This window comes from Nansenia antarctica (assembly GCF_963989245.1).
Source record: "Nansenia antarctica genome assembly, chromosome: 6".
Lineage (NCBI taxonomy): Eukaryota > Metazoa > Chordata > Actinopteri > Argentiniformes > Microstomatidae > Nansenia > Nansenia antarctica.
Window position 1 is genome coordinate 5,960,261 of NC_137676.1, and position 20,633 is coordinate 5,980,893.

The 20,633-nt window shown below is 50.1% G+C and overlaps 1 protein-coding gene across 1 annotated transcript; it reads right to left on the bottom strand.

Moving 5' to 3' along the window:
- Positions 1-54: 54 nt before the first annotated feature.
- tspy (testis specific protein Y-linked) lies at positions 55-19,160 on the bottom strand. The gene is made up of 9 exons (XM_080533538.1): positions 17,429-19,160; positions 17,189-17,266; positions 16,980-17,091; positions 16,292-16,440; positions 15,880-15,956; positions 12,709-12,851; positions 12,613-12,654; positions 11,858-11,926; positions 55-2,280 (listed from the first exon to the last, which is right to left on the bottom strand). Exons 1-9 carry the CDS (start codon positions 18,590-18,592, stop codon positions 2,078-2,080), a joined length of 2,037 nt encoding a protein of 678 aa, XP_080389664.1. The 5' UTR covers positions 18,593-19,160; the 3' UTR covers positions 55-2,077.
- Positions 19,161-20,633: the final 1,473 nt, after the last annotated feature.

Consider the following 20,633-nt stretch of genomic DNA (forward strand, 5'->3'; position numbering starts at 1 on the left):
CACATGATTAAATAACAACTTGCTATTTAATGAAGTCTGATTCAAAAGGTGGACATTATCTTTATTCAAAAAACAAAACAAACAAATGTTTTCAAAACTACCGTATCCTATAAAATTCAGCACACAAAATAGAGCTTTCTGTTAATGCAGCCTATGTCCAATCCCGATGACGACAGATAATGATTCAAACTTAACAGATCTCCACTCTTGCTCAAAATTTACGCAGAAATATTTACATGCCATTTGTGAAAAAAACTGAAGAACATAAAAACACTATTATTGTTACATTAGGTTAAGTACGTCTTATACTGTGGCTACAGTCCAGTCCAGTTCATCCAAACCACACTTGGCAATGCCCTGGAGGAAACACTGCTAAACATTCGCTATAAACAGCACATCCTTAAAACTAATGCAATCTTTTTGACTTGTTTTATTTTGATACACACACATTTTGTCAGTTTCATAACAGAGCATAGAAAACAGAAGGAAAGTTTAAAGATACTTAAACACAACAACGGAAAAAAAACTAAACAAAAAGAACAGAAAGACAAGCTCAAAATAACAACTTTGTTCAAAAGTCAAATTTAAATCAGCTTTATAAGAGAATGTTACAAAATATAAGTCTTCACGCAAATAACTAAATTAATGTTTAAATATACTCAATGATTTTAGATATTTAAATTGACTAGAAATGTGTGAATGTGAGTGTACAGCTACACACAAGTCTTCTGATAGGGAAGGCTAACCAGGGGTGACGAGTGACGACCTATATTGACCTTTTTATAGTTAACACAAACTACTGTAGTAGAGGAAACATATCTTACATAGACACAGGTGATTCACAATTATGTGGGAGAAAAAAATATACGTATATATGGTCTCCAAATTGTTATCTTTATTTCATGAAAAAAATCAACATGTCATCCCTGAGAACAAGATTTGGTTCAGTACTAGGTGCATCTGAGATGGTTATGGGAATAGAGGAACCTCTCAAACCCTTTTTACCTCGTCTAAGATCAAATTTACAACAGGAAAAAGTTGTTATTTAAGAAAAAGACAAATTTACGTGACTTTAAGTAGATCACTGACACCCGTCAGTGAACGTTCCAGGGACTGCTTTCATCGGATCACTTACAACAGGAGACGCTCACAGATCTAGGCAGTAGAAACCAATTGGATCAGGGGTATCAAACCACTGGTTCTGGATGGGTAATTAGCTGCACTCTATAGGCCCGATCTTAATTTCGGATCAGGGGAGGCAGAAATCAGAGGACCGTGTCATTGTAATGCCTTCGAATGGAATGAGGAATGGCATTAAACACGATGCATTACAATGCACTAGGGCTGGGGGTGATTCATCGATGTAATGGATTACGGAAAGAATGACGTCGACTTTCATAACGTGCGTCGGCCTGTTGCAATGAAGTAAGATAGTTGGGGCCGGTTAAAGCATGACTTTGTGATTATCTCAACTAAAATATGAGAGACTGGGCTATTTTCTGTCGCGGAATAATTCCCACCAGTGCATACTTTGTTCCTTGTTACATTTGTTTGTTTTTAAGAGAAGATGATTGAATAAAATATTAATAAGACATGTTTTTGATAATTGTTTTGGCTAAATTAATTGTTATATTAATTGAGTAACAAAAAAAAAGGTCATTTGAATAATCGAAACATTTGTTGTTAGATTAATTGCCCCCCAAAAAGAAGAAATTGTTAGATGCAACCCTAAAATGTACCCGTCCTCTGATTTCTACCTCAACCAGCCTCCCTTGCTTGAATGTGATGGACATTTTGAAATGCAGAATTCAATCACACATCTAAATATGTGGATTTACAGTTCGAGACGCCAGCAATAGAGAATTTTGTTTATAAAAAAACTTTATTAACTTTATTAATCTTACAACAAGACAACACTAAGATATATAGTGAGGATTGTACAAGAGAGGGAAGAAATTGTGTCCTGACTTTCATAATTTACCCTGAATTAAAAATACAAGTCAAACATTTTGTAAATTAAAACACCAATAGACTGTTTTGTGCATAAAGAGAAGACCATTGGGAAGAAAAAACAAGTCTAGCTCTCATCCTTCTCATCCTCATCATCCTCATCATCCTCATCATCCACGTCAATATCCTCCTCATCCTGGACTCGACCCTGACCTTTGCCCTCCTGACCTTTAGATGACTCGTCCACCTCTTCCACATCCACTTCTTCATCCTTCTCCTTGTAAGGCGACTCCTCCTCCTCTCTGGTCTCCTGCTCGCTGTCATCAGAGCCTGGGGGGGTTGGGGGGGGGGTATAGTGATGTGTATGTGACAGAGAGAGATGGAGAGATAAAGAGTGTGAGAGAGAGAGAGAGAGAGAGAGAGAGAGAGAGAGAAAGAGAGAGAGAGAGAGAAAGAGAGAGAGAGAGAAAGAGAGAGAGGGGAGGGAGAGAAATAGAGATGATTAGGCCATATATATAGTTGACACACTCTGGAGCACTGAAAAGGTTAGCATGAGCTGCAACAGAACCTTCAACCCTGGATCAATGCTACTGTGCAACTGCTGAGCAAATGTGTGGTGGCCTGGGAAAACCCGTCGGATGTCGCTGGCGTTCGTTTGTGGCAAAGAGCAAAAATAGACGGAAATCGCGATTTTGATATTATGTGGTATTCTAGTACTTTGAACTCCATACTACATTATGGTGAATAAACATTTTTAGAAAACAAAAGAGAAAGTACTTGTTTTATACCGACGAGGCGAGCAGACTAACACCGCATCACAAGCAGACAAACGAGACCGGCCGATCTGCATAGGCTCCTCCCCCGACCCGGAGGAGAAAGGGGTCGGGGGCAGCATGGGGGCAGCATTTCTTACTGTTATGAAGGCCCACAGTTTTAGAGCCAGTTTTAGTTTACCCGAAATTCAGCCCTTTTGCCCTGTTATTTCCTTTCTTATTTTTCATACTATTTCTGTACGTTTTATGAAGGTGTATGTATTATTATTGTACTGTTTATGTATATGTTTGATGACGTAGTATATCCGGGGTGTGTCCGTGACCCGGATGTTAGGTTCGGTGGTGTATATATAAGAGACGGAAGTAGTCCGCGAGTCAGTGTGTGATGAGAATCAGAACGAGAGAGACCAAACGAGAGAGAGTAAAGAGAAGCCAATCTAAGATGGCGGATTCAGCAACACGCACCCCGTGCAGCAGCTGAAGACGCCAGGAAAGTGATTATTGAGTGTACCACTGTAGCCCGTTTAGTTGTGTTCCCGTTGGACCGCCTTGCCAGCAGCCGGCTGTTCAACGTTGGACCAAGCGAGACGCCAACTGGACATAATCGTCGCCTCCACGAGCGGACTGCGACCGAACACTGACTCCATCGGAGCTTCGACGCGGACCACCGGACCTGGGGCCTTCACCTCGTTGTGGACCACGAAGACGGCCCTTTCCCTCCGCGTTGCTACGTCACCCCCCCCCCTTTCGTCTGCTACCTTCCTCGACGCACATGCCATCCAACCAGGCCTCAACGCGCACCACAGCCCTGGACTATAAGCCTGTTCAGGCCAGAGACTATGAGTGAGTGATTGAGTGTGTGTGTGGCCGGCGGGGAGGGAATGTATATACCTGGGGATGTATACATCAGTTCTGTAAATAAATGTGTTGTTCATATGTGATACCGTTACCGTGTGTTAGTTGTTTGTAGGCTAATGCTAATTCCAAGGCTAATGCTAATGCTAATTCCATGCTAATGCTAACGATAGTAACTGCTAGTCTAACGGTTTGCTGGCGCCCCCTGCCTGTATCCTCCTACACTGCCTATTTAGCTTAGAGTTAGTTAGATAACCAGCCCCTTCCTAAATTATACAGTCCTTTTCAGCTACTCCCTGGTTACAATTGGTCCTTCGAGCCGGATAGGTAGTGTAGTGATAGCATGGCTGAGCGCAGCCAACCAGACCAGACAGTTACCCCCCCTTCTCCGCCCCCTGAGCCAGAGCCACGACCACAGAGAGTCCCGCGGTTGCCTCCGAGGTTACAGGAGTATGAGCTTGAGCTCGAAAGCTCACTGAGTGGTAGCGAGGAGCGCACTCCACGGGATACAGTGGTCGGAGAGGCCGAGGTGTCCGCCGGCGCGCGGGTGGCTAGCACTGAGACAGCCCTCAAAGAGCACCAGCCTGAGGATGAGATGGCAGAACCGCAGGGTTTTGCCGTGGAAACGGAAGAGCAGGAAGGAGAGGCCCGGTCCGACAGCGCCTGCGGGCGGAAGAGGGAGGGCCTCAGCCTTAACGATCTGCCTCCCAGTACGGCGCGCTCGAGACCTAGCTCCTGCCGCTCAGTGGCTTCCTCCCGGTCCAGGGTTTCCGTGGGCAGTTCTGCCTCTGGGGCGGATAGCCTGCACTCCAGAGGGAGTAGTGCCGCGCTGTCCGAATGTATGCGCCAACAGGCCGAGATGGCGTTAGAGCGGGAGCGCCAACAGGCCGAGACGGCGTTAGAGCGGGAACGACTCCAGTTCGAGCGTGAACGCCTCCAGCGCCAGGAGGCGCTAGAACGCGAACGCCTCCAGATGAACGGAGCGGAACGCGCGGCGGAGAGACAGCGCCAGGAGGCGCTAGAACGCGAACGCCTCCAGATGGACGGAGCGGAACGCGTGGCGGAGAGACAGCGCCAGGAGGCGCTAGAACGTGAACGCTTCCAGATGGAGCGCGACCGCCTCCAGACGGAGAGACAGCGCCAGGAGGCGTCAGAGAGGGAACGCCTCCAGATGAACGGAGCGGAACGTGCGGCGGAGAGACAGCGCCAGGAGGCGTTAGAGAGGGAACGCATCCAGTACGAGCGCGAGCGCCTCCAGATGGAGGGGGCGGAACGCGCGGCGGAGAGGCAGATGGCGAGAGAGCAACTGCACGCAGAGAAGATGGAGGAAATGATGCAGACCATGCGCGACGTGTGCATCAGCAGAACTCCGTCGGCCCGTAGCTCCAGAGCATCATCCGCACGGCCCTCTCGAGTGCCATCTCCTGAACCCCCCGCCGATGGCTCCATGACCCCCGCCATGACTGTCCAACTACAGGCCCAGCTGACCACCTGGAAGGAAGAGGACCAGGGACCCGACCGCTACGCGGCCCAGAGGGAGCCAGCGTCGCTGCCCGGGAGGGGAGCCATCCCCCAAGAGCGTAGCACACCCCTAGGTCCTCCAGTGCACCAAAATGCATGCAGGCCGGACACCCAGACCGTCACTCCAGCCCCGATGATCCACTACAGGATGTTCCCCCAGGTGGAGGGACCCAAGTTCCCCTTCTTCAAGGACGAGGACCGGAGCCAGTATGTGGAGCTACGCATCTGCCTAGACACGCTCTTGGACGACTCCTGCTCAGAGTCCTACAAATATGCGATTCTCCTTCAGCATGTGAGGAACCCCAGAGCCCACAACATGGTACTGGCCCATGCCTCCGCACCGACACCTTACACCAGAGCGCTCGCTGACTTGGATGCCCGCTACGGTCGTCCCTGGAACCACGCCCTTGCTGAACTGCAAGCCCTCGAACAGCAGGCCCCCATCAAGGATGACCGGGCGCTGGATGACTTCGCGCTCCGCGTACACACCTTGGTTGGAATGCTGAAGACGCAGGGCCCAGCTGGCGCCAGCGAGATCAACAGCACCTCCAACGTAGAGCGGCTGCTCCGCAAGATCCCACGCTTCCGGCAGGAGAGGTTCCGGCGACAGCAGCGCGTTCGTAACCCCGGGAAGTTGGGTCTGAGCATGGCTGCCTTCGCGGAGTTCCTACTGGAGGAAGTGCATGACACCAACGTAGACGCCATGGGTTACGCTGAGCCGAAGAAGGAGAGGGAGAAGGGAGACCGCTGGGACCGGCCGAGCTCGAACAGAGGACGCCCAGTAGGAGTGCTGCACACGGAGGAGGAGCCTCGGAGAGAGAGGAAAGCCCGACCTGAGGGAAAGGATTCCTCTCAACCCCCTCAAAAGGGACGGAGAGGTCCACCGCCATGTCCGTACTGCACCAGCGAGCACTGGTTCAATGAGTGCAGTGACTTCAACAACCTGAGTACCGAGGACAAGCAGAGGTGGCTCGAGGAGAACAAGAGGTGCTGGAACTGTGGGCGCGACCATCTGGCTAAGAACTGCACCTTGAGGAGAAAGTGCAATCGCTGTGAGGAGGTCCACCTCAACATTCTACACGAGGTCTCCCTCGCCAGGTCCACGGAGGGCACCAGAAGCCCTAGGTCCGGTCGCGCACCGGAAGAGGAAACCCCTGTCTACTACCTAGACCCAACCCAGAGCAGCGGCTCCAAGGTCCTACTGAAGGTGGTGAAGGTCCGACTCCACCACAACAACGCTGTGTACGACACGTACGCCGTTCTAGACGACGGGTCGGAACGGACCATCCTCCTCCAGGAGGCAGTGCGCCGGTTGGGGCTCCACGGGACTGAGGAGAAGCTGACTCTGCGCACGATACGTCGCGACCTTAAAGAGGTCACCGGGGCGAGAATCAACTTCTCTATCTCCCCGGCGGGGAGGCCGTCGGATAGACATCGGCTTCAGAATGTCTTCACCGCCGACCAGCTAGCACTCTCCCGCTACGACTACCCCCTGGAGAGGTTACGCGCAAGATATCCCCACCTACGGCGAGTAGACCTACATCCGATAGAAGGAGCGGAGCCAACCCTTCTCATCGGCTCGGACAACGCTGCACTGATCGTGTCGCTCCGTCCTCCGCTGAGAGGACCACGAGGCTGCCCGATGGCTGTTAAGACTGCGCTTGGGTGGGCCCTCCAAGGCGCTACCGAGTGGAGAGATAGAGACGGGAGAGCTACGTCATCCCTCCATGTCCGCACCGAAGAAGTGCAGACCATCAACTGCCTTCACACCAGTGTGGACTCCATGAATGCGGCGCTGCTAGACAACGTCCAGAAGCTGTGGACGCTAGACGTCGCGCCCTACAAGAATGAGAAGCTCTACGTACGGTCAAAGGAGGACGTCTACGCCCTAGACCTCCTTAAAGCAAAGACAGTGCGTATCGAAGTCCAGGGCGTTAAGAGATACGTCACACCACTACTCCGCAGAGAACTCATGCCAGAGTTTCGAGTATCCCCTCGAACCGTCCTACAGTGTCTGACCAGCACTGAGAAGCGTATGAGGAAGGACGAGGTCCTTGCTGCTTCTTACCGAACGGAGATGAAGAAACTGACGGAGTCCGGTCTAGTGAAGAAGCTTGAGCCAGCCGAGGCGAACCAGAGTGCCGAGTCTTGGTACCTCCCGCACCACAATGTTCACCACAACGGGAAGAACCGAGTGGTCTTCAACTGTAGCTACCAGGTGGGGAAGCTCAACCTCAACCATTATCTTCTCCCTGGTCCAACCTTGACCCCAGCCCTCTTGGGAGTTCTGGTGCGCTTCCGTCAGCAGCCGATCGCAGTCAGTGGTGACATTAAGCGAATGTTTCACCAGGTCAGGATGTTGGAGGAAGACAAGCCACTCATGAGGTTTCTCTGGAGAGAGGACCCGAGCGACCCCGACCCCTCTATCTACCAGTGGGAGGTGCTACCCTTCGGGACAACCTGCAGCCCCTGCTGCGCTACCTATGCGCTACAGACTCACGCCGCGCAGGAGACGGCACCTCCTGGAGTGTTTGACGCCGTCCATAAGAGCTTTTACGTGGACAACTGCCTCCACAGTTCGAAGACAGCCACGGAAGCCCGTCAGCTAGTCCAGGACCTGCGTGCTCATCTCCAGGAGGGTGGATTTGAGATCTGCCAGTGGGCCAGCAACGACCCGCAAGTCATCAGAGACCTCCCGAAGGAGGCCACCTCGACCAGCAGCGAGGCTTGGGTCTCTCACTCACCAGATGATGCTCAGGAGATGACGCTCGGACTTATCTGGCAGTTCCAGACCGACACTCTACGCTATCGCAATAAGCCTGCCAAGCCTCAACGCGTCACGATGAGAACGATATACAGCACTCTAGCGAGCCAGTACGACCCACTGGGATATATCGCTCCCTTCACGACGATGGCCAAGGTGCTTGTCCGGGAGCTGTGGGCCCAAGAACGAGGATGGGACGATCCTCTGCCTCGTCACCTAGAAGAGAAGTGGAAGGCCTGGGAGCAGGAACTTCCCACTCTCCAGCACATCAAGCTGCAGCGGAGCTACTTCCCTCCCTTCACGGACCTAGAGAGGAGTGTCATCACGCTACATGTATTCTGCGACGCCTCGGAGATGGCGTACGGGTCCGTGGCATACGTCAGAGCGGCAGAGCTTGGAGGTGAAGTCCACGTCTCGTTTGTCCTGGCACGTTCCCGAGTGGCGCCGAAAAAGCAACAGTCCATCCCTAGACTGGAGCTGTGTGCTGCCCTGAACGGCGCGCAACTGGGAAGGTTCCTGCTCGACGAGCTCCAGCTACCTCTGAAGAGCGTCACCATGTGGTCAGACTCCACTACCGTCCTCCAGTGGTTGAAGTCCAGCTCATGTCGGTACAAGGTGTTCGTGGGCACCCGAGTCGCAGAGATTCTGGAGTTGACTGAGGTGAACTGCTGGCGTTATGTAGACACCAAGAGGAACCCTGCTGACGTCATCACGAGAGGGGCAACTCTACAGGATCTGGCTGAGCCCCATCTGTATCACACGGGACCAGACTTCCTACAGGAGCGGGAGTCAGAGTGGCCAGCCACGCCGGCGTTAGCAGAAGACAGAGAGGACAAAGAGCTGCGTAAGACGTTGTTCTGCGGAGTCACCCAGGTCGTAGACCCTGCGACTACTCCAGGAGAGGAGTGTGAGACGCTCGAAGAGCTGCAGAAGAGGATGTTCTGTTCCAAGGCCGGTCTACCCCTAGATACTACGCTCAGCGCCGAAGATTACACCGCGGCGGAGCTCCTGGTGCTGCAGAGTGCCCAACAGGATGCCTTCTCCCGCGAGCGGGAGTGTCTCGAGAAAGGGAAGCCGATCCCCTCGGACAGTAGACTCCGCGGCTTAGCTCCAGAGCTCGACGGTGTTCTCATTCGCGTGGGTGGCAGACTGCGCCGCGCTCAAGATCTAGACCTGGACACGAAGCATCCCATCGTGCTTCCCACTAAGCATCAGGTCACCAGGTTGGTCATCAAGCACCATGATGACAAAGTGCAGCACGCGGGTGGAGAGCGTGTCTTCGCGGAGGTACGACGGAGATTCTGGATACTCCATGGACGGGAGGCGGTACGGAGATATCAAAGGTCCTGCTCGGACTGCCAGAGGTGGCGAGCCACGCCGCCGCAGCCCATGATGTCCGATCTGCCCGAGGACCGGCTGCGACTGAGACAGGCTCCGTTCCACTCTACTGGGGTCGACTGTTTCGGGCCACTCCTAGTCCGAAACCGGCGAGCCTCCGAAAAGCGGTGGGGCATCATCTACACGTGCCTGACGACGAGAGCAATGCACCTGGAAGTTCTGCACCAGCTCACAAGCGACAGCTTCCTCATGTCCTTCAAGAGGTTCACCTCCAGGCGAGGGACCCCTAAGACCCTCCGGTCGGACAGAGGCACCAACTTCGTCGGTGGTGAGGCCGAGCTGAGGGCGAGCTACGCTGCGATGACTGAGGAGGCCCGTGACCGACTCGCCTCCCAGCAAGTGAAGTTTGAGTTCAACCCCCCAAATGCTCCACACTTCGGGGGAGCCTGGGAGCGGGAGATTCGCTCAGTAAAGAACGTCCTACGTACCATTCTCGGACAGAAGGTGCCTACCGATGAGGTGCTCCAGACTGTGCTAGCAGAGATTGAGGGCATCTTGAACTCCCGGCCCCTAGGCTATACCTCCAGTGATGTAGCAGATCTGGATCCCATCACGCCTAACTTCTTGCTGATGGGGCGGCGAGACTCTGCACTGCCTCAGGTAGTCTACGACCCTGCAGAGCTCACCGGAAGAAGATGGTGGAGGCACAGCCAGGTGCTCGCGGACCAGTTCTGGAAGCAGTTCATACTGCACTACCTGCCGACCCTGCAAGTCAGGCAGAAGTGGACGAGGGAGAGAGACAACTTGTCCGAAGGTGCCGTGGTACTGGTGATCGACCAGTCCCTTCCACGCGCCGCCTGGCAGACAGGCAGAGTGACCAAGGTCCTGCCGGGTCCGGATGGAAGGGTGCGGACGGCCATCGTGGACGTTGGTGGTCGCACTTACACCCGACCTGTGGCACGCCTGATTGAGCTCCCTCAAATTACCAAGGACACTATCACCTCCTACCTCACGCTGCTAGAGCAGCCTAGCCAGTGTGCCTTCTTAGTTAACTGAAACCGAGGGTTTCATGGGGCGGCTGTTATGAAGGCCCACAGTTTTAGAGCCAGTTTTAGTTTACCTGAAATTCAGCCCTTTTGCCCTGTTATTTCCTTTCTTATTTTTCATACTATTTCTGTACGTTTTATGAAGGTGTATGTATTATTATTGTACTGTTTATGTATATGTTTGATGACGTAGTATATCCGGGGTGTGTCCGTGACCCGGATGTTAGGTTCGGTGGTGTATATATAAGAGACGGAAGTAGTCCGCGAGTCAGTGTGTGATGAGAATCAGAACGAGAGAGACCAAACGAGAGAGAGTAAAGAGAAGCCAATCTAAGATGGCGGATTCAGCAACACGCACCCCGTGCAGCAGCTGAAGACGCCAGGAAAGTGATTATTGAGTGTACCACTGTAGCCCGTTTAGTTGTGTTCCCGTTGGACCGCCTTGCCAGCAGCCGGCTGTTCAACGTTGGACCAAGCGAGACGCCAACTGGACATAATCGTCGCCTCCACGAGCGGACTGCGACCGAACACTGACTCCATCGGAGCTTCGACGCGGACCACCGGACCTGGGGCCTTCACCTCGTTGTGGACCACGAAGACGGCCCTTTCCCTCCGCGTTGCTACGTCACCCCCCCCCCTTTCGTCTGCTACCTTCCTCGACGCACATGCCATCCAACCAGGCCTCAACGCGCACCACAGCCCTGGACTATAAGCCTGTTCAGGCCAGAGACTATGAGTGAGTGATTGAGTGTGTGTGTGGCCGGCGGGGAGGGAATGTATATACCTGGGGATGTATACATCAGTTCTGTAAATAAATGTGTTGTTCATATGTGATACCGTTACCGTGTGTTAGTTGTTTGTAGGCTAATGCTAATTCCAAGGCTAATGCTAATGCTAATTCCATGCTAATGCTAACGATAGTAACTGCTAGTCTAACGGTTTGCTGGCGCCCCCTGCCTGTATCCTCCTACACTGCCTATTTAGCTTAGAGTTAGTTAGATAACCAGCCCCTTCCTAAATTATACAGTCCTTTTCAGCTACTCCCTGGTTACACTTACCTTTCACTTTTTTTTGACATGATACATTAAAATGCTCATAACTTTTTAAAATAAAGGGCTATCTCAGTCATTCAACCAGTTATGAATAGCTGAGAACTTCTAATTTATGGAAATATTAAAAAATGAAAATGTCAAAATGCCACCATGTGAAGGGTTTTCCCAGGCCACCACACAAATATAAAACAATAACATTTCCCAAGTAGATATCCACGATTCCACGTGTGAGAATGGTGAACATTTTTCAATTGTGAATAATAGCGTTTGGATAGAAGATTCAGGTAAGTAAGTAAAGTAAACACAACAAAACATAACACCCCTACACCCAAATCAACTCCCGTTATAATTCTTCCTAGTCGTATGAACCAATAATGGTCCGTAGTTAAATAATTTACAGTCTTCGGTTTATCAGTCCTCATCAGTGAGGACCAGGCAAACAAAGACAGGACACTGGCCAAGAGATCCAACAACCCTCTAAACTGTGTGGACTAGAGCTCATTTCCTCTAGGTGAACATCCCCGGAACAACATTTCTGCTTGGGTCACAGTGTCTTACCGTCAATCACCACCTCTCCATCATCATCATCATCATCATCATCATCATCATCATCATCATGGCTTTCATCTGAGGAGATATTGTCTGTCTATTCAGTTGGACTCGCAACACTACTACACACAACTACATTTACATGGAACTGTACTCAATGTTCAATCAACTTTTGTTTAGGTCGATCCATTCACAACACCATGGAACAAATATTACAGGGTCATACATTAACAAACCATGGTTAATACAAGTGTTTATTATGCTTATGCATGTTAGAAGCATGTTAAATGCTAGATTATGTATGCTAGACAGTATGTTCACTACTTAGAAATGGTTTGTCAATGCTTAGACTAGATGCCGCCATTTAGTTGACACTTTGATCCAATGCGACTTACATTGCAGTGAGTGCAAACATTTCTCAGTATATATGGTCCCGTCAGGAATCGAACCCAAGACCGAAGCGTTGCTAGCGCCGTGCTCGACCGACTGAGCCACAGAATGAGTCATTACAAAGTGGCACCGCTGGGCCCAGTTGTTCAAAACGTTTAATCTTGATCAGAACGATCCCGACTCTTTTTTGCTATCCAGGATCCGATCTTATCTGGCTGATTCTGAGTCGTATTGGGGAAATCAGCCAGCTCGATCTGATCCTGGATCCAGATGAGACGTTTTGCAACCAATGGGCCCAGCAGACCCCCCGTGTGGCCCTCAAGGGCCACCGTAGCCTCATCACTCTGAATACTCCCATCTCTGTAGTCACTAACCTGCGGCTCGCCCCCTGTGCTCTTCCTCATCCTCTTCCTCATCCTCGTCTTCCTCCTCGTCTTCCTCCTCCTCCTCCTCCTCCTCCTCCTCCTTGCTGCGGCGTCTCACAGGCTCCTCCTGGTCCTGGTCCTGGTCCTGGTCCTGGTCCTGGTCCTGGTCCTGGTTGTCCTCATCTGAGTCGGAGATCACCACACAGTCGTCCCCGTTGCTGTTGTCAGCTGTCACCTTCGGCCCGCTGCTGCCGGGGAACACGACAGTTGTGTTCCATCAATCAACAACAACAGACCCTCATTGTTAAATGAAACGCATACTTACTGAGAGAGAGAGGAGAGAATATATATATATATATATATATATATATATATATATATATATATATATATATACCGTACACACACAAGCCATTTAGCTGACGCTTTTATCCAAAGCGACTCAGATTGAAGTGAGTGCATACATTTTTCCAGTATGGTCCCAGCGGGAATCGAACCCACAACCTAAGTGTTGTTAGCGTCATGCTCTACCAACTGAGCCACAGGGGACCAGGAGAGTCTCCCCCACTGGAAGGTAGGGTGTAGAACAGCTTGTGTTGGGGAGTAGGTTCCACTATATGTAGTTTAACACACACATGGCAGTAGCGTGATTAAACTAAATTCAATAGTAGTTAATTGACTTTGATTCATTTTTTTTGTAAGATAACTGTCACTACATTTTACCAAATGAAAACACAAACATATATATAGTAAGGGAAACATATGAAAATCTGCGAAGTAAATTGTTACCAAAAATGTTCTTCACCAATGTGTTTCTAAAGGTGTGTAATAACATGTACTAAAAGGTTGAAATTCAACTTCTGTGGGAAACCTCATAAAATACTGCTCAAAGTTGGGGTACCGATAACCGATTTTTGAAAATTCGAAAATGCTTAAATTGGACTTGAGTAACTTTTGAGGGGTCAAACTAGGCATTTTTCATGATTCTGAGTTGATTGCAAGCATTTATTTGTCACCAAGACCACTTCCTGGTAGAGAAACTGCCACGCCCTTTTTTTTAGAGAGACACTCTGCTGGGCAGTAACTTACCTGTTATGGAGGCCTAAAAAAAGGGAGATGAAAGTGAAGCTGAATAGCTTCACTCTCACCTCCCATTGTGGAAGAGATGTACCAACATGAGATGTACCAAGGACTACCAGAGGTGTTCAGCTAGACACACAGCCCAGAGACAACACACCTTCCACGGGTGCTGTGACTAGGCCTGTGGCCCTATGCTGGAGGTCACATGAGCTCCAGGGCCTCAGGTCCTGCACTACCAGGCCGAGTAGGAGAGCCCTCACTGGGCCTAGCTGTCTACCAGTCACCCCTCTTCTGGTGCTCTGACCTCCAGGGCCTATGTCATACACTATCAGTCCGATTAGGAGTAACCTCACTGGGCCTAGCTGTCTACCAGTCACCCCTCTCCTGGAGCTCTGACCTCCAGGTACTATGTGATACACTGCCAGTCCGATTAGGAGAGCCCTCACTGGGCCTAGCTGTCTACCAGTCACCCCTCTTCTGGAGCGCTGACCTCCAGGCTCTATGTGATACACTGCCAGTCCGATTAGGAGAGCCCTCACTGGGCCTAGCTGTCTACCAGTCACCCCTCTTCTGGAGCTCTGACATCCAGGCTCTATGTGATACACTGCCAGTCCGATTAGGAGAGCCCTCACTGGGCCTAGCTGTCTACCAGTCACCCCTCTTCTGGAGCTCTGACCTCCAGGACCTATGTGATACACTGCCAGTCCGATTAGGAGAGCCATCACTGGGCCTAGCTGTGTACCAGTCACCCCTCTTCTGGAGCTCTGACCTCCAGAGCCTATGTGATACACTGCCAGTCCGATTAGGAGTGACCTCACTGGGCCTAGCTGTCTACCATTCAACCCTCCTCAGGAGCTCTGACCTCCAGGCTCTATGTGATACACTGCCAGTCCGATTAGGAGAGCCCTCACTGGGCCAAGCTGTCTACCAGTCACCCCTCTTCTGGAGCGCTGACCTCCAGGCTCTATGTGATACACTGTCAGTCCGATTAGGAGAGCCCTCACTGGGCCTAGCTGTCTACCAGTCACCCCTCTTCTGGAGCTCTGACCTCCAGGCTATATGTGATACACTGCCAGTCCGATTAGGAGTGACCTCACTGGGCCTAGATGTCTACCAGTCACCCCTCTTCTGGAGCTCTGACATCCAGGCTCTATGTGATACACTGCCAGTCCGATTAGGAGAGCCCTCACTGGGCCTAGCTGTCTACCAGTCACCCCTCTTCTGGAGCTCTGACCTCCAGGACCTATGTGATACACTGCCAGTCCAATTAGGAGAGCCATCACTGGGCCTAGCTGTGTACCAGTCACCCCTCTTCTGGAGCTCTGACCTCCAGAGCCTATGTGATACACTGCCAGTCCGATTAGGAGTGACCTCACTGGGCCTAGCTGTCTACCATTCAACCCTCCTCTGGAGCTCTGACCTCCAGAGCCTATGTGATACACTGCCAGTCCGATTAGGAGTGACCTCACTGGGCCTAGCTGTCTACCATTCAACCCTCCTCTGGAGCTCTGACCTTCAGGGCCTATGACCTACCCTATAGTGCCCGGTCTAAGTGCCTCATCATCGGACTCCTTTCCTCCATAACACCCCCTGGTTCCTCCACACCCTACCACGTGCACCAGGCGGTCCCGGGCCCCCACACTTAAGCACCCCCCCACTGATAAGGACAGCCATCCGCGACTTCCAGAAGAATGCATCCCTGGTATCCTAAAAACTTTTTTAGTTACTAGTAGTACTGGCAGGACCAGTACTACAACACATGTCCTACAACACTAGGCCCAGTCTCAGAGCCTCTTACTCAGCCACTCTACCTACCAGCCTCCCTGCCCTGGAGCTTAGACTCTAGTGTCCACAGACTAAGTCCCATTAAGTACCAGGCCTAGTAATACTTCCAGTACTTACATTTCATGAAAAATGCCTAGTTTGACCCCTCAAAAGTTACTCAAGTCCAATTTAAGCATTTTCGAATTTTCGAAAATCGGTTATCGGTACCCCAACTTTGAGCAGTTTTTTATGAGGTTTCCCACAGGAGTTGAATTTCAACCTTTTAGGACATGTTATTACACACCTTTAGAAACACATTGGTGAAGAAATTTCTTGGTAACGATTTACTTCGCAGATTGGTCAAATATCTGGTAAAATGCCCTTACTAATAGAAATGGGAAGTAGCTTCCCCCCACGCTGAGAACAGCTTACCTGCCATTCTCCCTGGGATCCCAAAGAGGAGTCAGGTAGTATCTGATAGGGTTAGAGAAGAGGTCATCCTTCAGGACCTGATGATTTTCACACACACACACACACACACACACACACACACAATTAAAGTTAACAAATAATAATACATATATAAACTTTTATTTGTATAGCACTTTTCCTGCAAACGTTGCAGCTCAAAGTGCTTTAATCATTATATAATCATAATTTAATTATTTTCTCATTTAAAGGCAACAGGCTACATATATAATACATAATCATAATATATAATAATACATATATACAATACAATAATAAATAAATAATAATAATAATACTTTTTAAATTATTATTATTATTTATTTATTATTGTATTGTATATATGTATTATTATATATATATATATTATTATTACCTGAGCTATGTCATCTCTGGTCGGGTTGCTATGGTCATCGAACCAGCTGAAGAAGGTCTGGTAGACGCCGCGGGTCGTCCTCCGGGGATGACGGTTGGCCGTCAGGTTCTGACCCCGGTGCCACAGGATGGAGTTGGAGAACGACGACGCTGAGGGAACATAACAGGAAGTCATCATCACCGAGGGCCTCACCTGATTGGACACCGTGGTCTTGTTTACACCTGGTCATCTAAAACGTTGTCGTTGCTGTTAATTGCGTCCCAAACGTGTCTCTCTGTACGCCTACGGCCTATTCGTGTCATGATGAGATTATGTCCCAGGGGTGTATTCCATCAATGTCACTCGAGGAAAATCCAGGTTTGTTTAAAATAAATAAGCCTAGATTTTCCTTTAGCCACTTGGATGGAATACCCCCCAGGTGGAGCTGTGCCAAGGAGCTTAGGTCTGTCAATGTGAGGTGGGCCAAGAGAGATGGACGTGCCAGCTGGATCTCTTTAGCATGGTAACCGCCAACGGCCCCAGGTCACATCATACATTACTTTTTTTTTATACGATGACTGATGATGATGATGATGATAGATGAATCACAAACTTAAGACAAATGTAGGCCTATTTGTCGTAAGTCGCTTTGGATAAAGGCGTCTGCTAGATGCCCCCAAAAAAATGTCAACGCAATGTCTTCACTCACCTCCCAATCCCAGGTGGATCTCCTTCACGAGGATGTTGTTTTGGAAGTACGGGTTCCGTCTGAAGTGGAATCCAATCCTGTAGCCCAGTTTGCTGTTTTTGAAAGAGTCGATCTGAGGAAGAGACAGGAGAACATTGACATTTGGAGGCGTGTGCAGCAGTCGTTTACTGTAAGGAGTCGTCCTACGTGGTCAGAGATTACTTGCGTACCTCGAGGTGGGTAATGTAGCTGAGAGCATCTTCGTCAGTCTCATCAATGTGTGCAGAGAGAAGAGGGTGGTTCAACAGCTGTTGAGTTTAGGATTAGGGAAAAGATAACTCTCTCTCTCTCTCACGCACTCACACAAAACACAACGCCTATTTCTACACACACACACAGTATGAAACACTGTCTATATTTCTCCCCACGAACGTGGGGGCGCACACACACCAATTCGAATCAAAGGATACCGCCGTGACCCAGAAGCCAGGGATGCGCTGGGTGATGGCACTGCGTTGCTCCAGGTGTGGCCGGCGCTGGCGACTGATCTTCGTCTTGATCCGCTGGTGGAGCCGCGCACTCTTCTTCTCGATGGCGTCCAGCCTCATCTGCACCTGCGCCAACAGGGACACCGACTGCCGGACCTCCGGGGCCATCTTCACCGACACGATGGCGCACTCCCCGTCGTCGTCCTTGTCCTCCTCGTTGTCCGACGGGAAAGAGGAGCTTGGCGTAGAGGAGGATCCGCCGGGTACGGAATCGTCTTCCTCGTCCGCGTCTGGCATCACCTTGTCCCCGGCATCCTCCTCCTCCTCCTCTCTGTCCACCCCGCCGCGCACCGAGGTGGAGCTGTCCGCGGCGACGGCCTGCGTCCGGAGAAGACCCCTCCTCTCCCCTCCGGGTTTGGTTGAACTTGAACTTGAACTTTCCTTCGCGGATGATGGATGATCACGATCACGGTCGCGATCGCGCTTGTTCGCTTTGTTGTTGTGGCGGTGTCCCAGTCTCGGTTCGTGTTCGCCTTTCCTGAAGGAGCAGATGGCCTTTCGTCTCGTTTTGTTGACTGACCATGCATACATGTCCACTCCGATCACTCGTGGTGTGAGACTCGCCAGGGCCACAGCAGCAGCGGCTCTGTCAGGCTCTGAACCAGACTGATGCTCCAGGGAAGTGGAGGGTCGGCACTCCCTCGCTCCTTCTCCTTCCTCCTCCTCGGGGGGTGTCACCGGAGCCTCGCCAGACCCTGGCCCGACCACCGGCGACTGTGCGTCCGGGGCTGATCTCGCCTCATCGGACCTCGCTGGTTTATCGGCGGTACTAGTGTCGTCCCTAGTTTCATCCCCCTGCTGTCCTGTCTCTGTCACAGCAGCAGCAGCAGCAGCATGTCGACTCGTGTTTCCATCCTTCTTCTTCTTCTTCTCCCCCCCAGCTGTCACTACTTCTTTACCGCCACCACCACCACCGTCACCGTCACCGTTTTTATCACTGTGAGAATGTGAAGGTAACTCACCGCCGGACGGTTTGTCCACTTTAGACAGCTTACAGGGGACCGGGGGGTCGCCGCCTCGCTCGGGGGACAGACACCGTTTGTTCGGGGGGGCAGAGTCCGGGGACTCCGACAACAACCCGCTCATGTTAGCTAAACCCAGTAAAAACTAAGCTAACCCGCTAAATCCTTCCCAAGTTCAGTTGTAAGGATTAAGCAACGCAGTTGTTTTTCCCCTGGAAGCTACAGTCAAGTTCGTCGCACAAATAGTCGTTTAAGTCCCTATTCGTGTAACGTTGGCTAGCTGCTCGCTTTCGCGTGTGAGTTGGCTAAAATGGTTAGCTATTATGTTCGTAGCGCCTAGCCTGGTGGATATTCCATCAACGCCGCTAAAGTAAAATCTAGACTTGTTTGGATAAGTCTCGCGAGATTTGTCCAAATAAACGTGGGGTTTTTACGGTAGAAGTCTCGCGAGATGTATCAAAAATAAGCCTGGCTTTTCCTTTAGTGACGTTGGTGGAATACCACCCCGGTCGCTAGCCTGGTCGCTCTCCTTTTCCGCGTATTTTAGAGGCCTCGCCAGCTAGCAGGCTAGCTTACCTTGTGTTCTTCGACTCACAACTGTGCCCCATTCTCTTTAAAAGCTAGGAAGCAACTCCAGCGATGTTTTTTCTATAAACAGTCGTTTACAAACAAGAGGGTGCTGGTTGATTAGTCCGCATGGTCTTGTAAACTGTTTATTTAGCGCCCTTAATCACTATTTCTCCAGCTGCGTTGTTTTTACATACGAGGCAGGAAAACAATGCATTGATTGGTTACAGCACGCCGCGCCGAAACCTTTCCACCAATCACACGGAGGGATTTGTTTTCATGGATCAGCTTTACATGGGCTGCGTTCGTAAACTCGCTCTGAGAGCGCCGGAGCGCACACTGGTGTTCAACGTCATAAAGGGACCATGTAATTTGACTGGACAAGAGGCATTCCATGAGTGCTGATCAGATTTCCAGAGCGTGTTTTACGAACGCAGCCCATTTTTTTTTTTGATTGATTGAAAACTTTATTAGAAGATTTGCAGAAGTAGGTACATGAAAGTACATAATACATACGATACAAGGTCAACTAACAGGATAAAAACCCAAGAAAGCCACTGGCTTATTTCAATTGGGGTCCTTGATTCTCAATTCATCGTTTGATTCAAGCTGACAGCTGCAAGCTGACAGCTGCGCTCAATCTTCACCAGTGCGCTTGCATGAACAGCAATGCACAATGCTATCAAGTTTGAAAGAACACGCCTGGTTGTTATGATTAAGCGCAATTTAGAGTTGACTGCAATCGACATTATGTAGGCTACAGGCTACAGCAATGACAAAGCAGAATGTCAGACAAAACAGAATGACGTTTCTTCAAGACGTGAGAACTATTGCGCTTAGAATTATTTCGGCGCGGTCAGGTCCCCAAGGGCGCCTCCTGGGTAGTCTGTTTACACTTCCTCGGTTCAACGGTTATTTTGATTGGGACATTTCCTCAGTCCAAATGACCAAAAGATACACACACGGATCCTGAATTCCGCTAGTCTAGTGTAATAATAAAATAATAATAAAAACAAGTCTTACTCATTATACTATTACACTATTTTAAAAATAAATAAAAATTAAACAACATGTTTATACAATGTTTATAAAACAGTTAGGCCTACTACAATGTTACTTCGTGCATTTGGCAACTTTATTTCAGTATTTCTCTGTCACTGCGTTTTTACATAAGTGACATGAAAACATAGAAATTATCAAGATCATTGTGTGTCAAGACATATTTTTGGACCAGTAATTTGTCTCTGACGCTTCAAACACGCAGTGGAGTCAGTGAAGCAGGTCACATGTGTGTTGATAGATCTATGGTTCCAACTGCCACCTAGTGGACATAATGGAGTACTGGTCCAAAATAAAGGACTGCCTGAGAATCCCCGTAATCATCCGAATTGCAACATTGTACCCGTTATATTGTTAGCTACACAAGATACGACGGCACTATAGACTACACGGACGGGAGCGTGCATGTAACGTCTTGATTCGGTGTATTAATTGATGGAAATACATTTGCTGAAATAAAAGCACAATGTGTTGGTAGGCCGATCTGATGGTGAGCCATCACACCTACACGTTATTTCTTGCAGAGTCATAAAGACTAA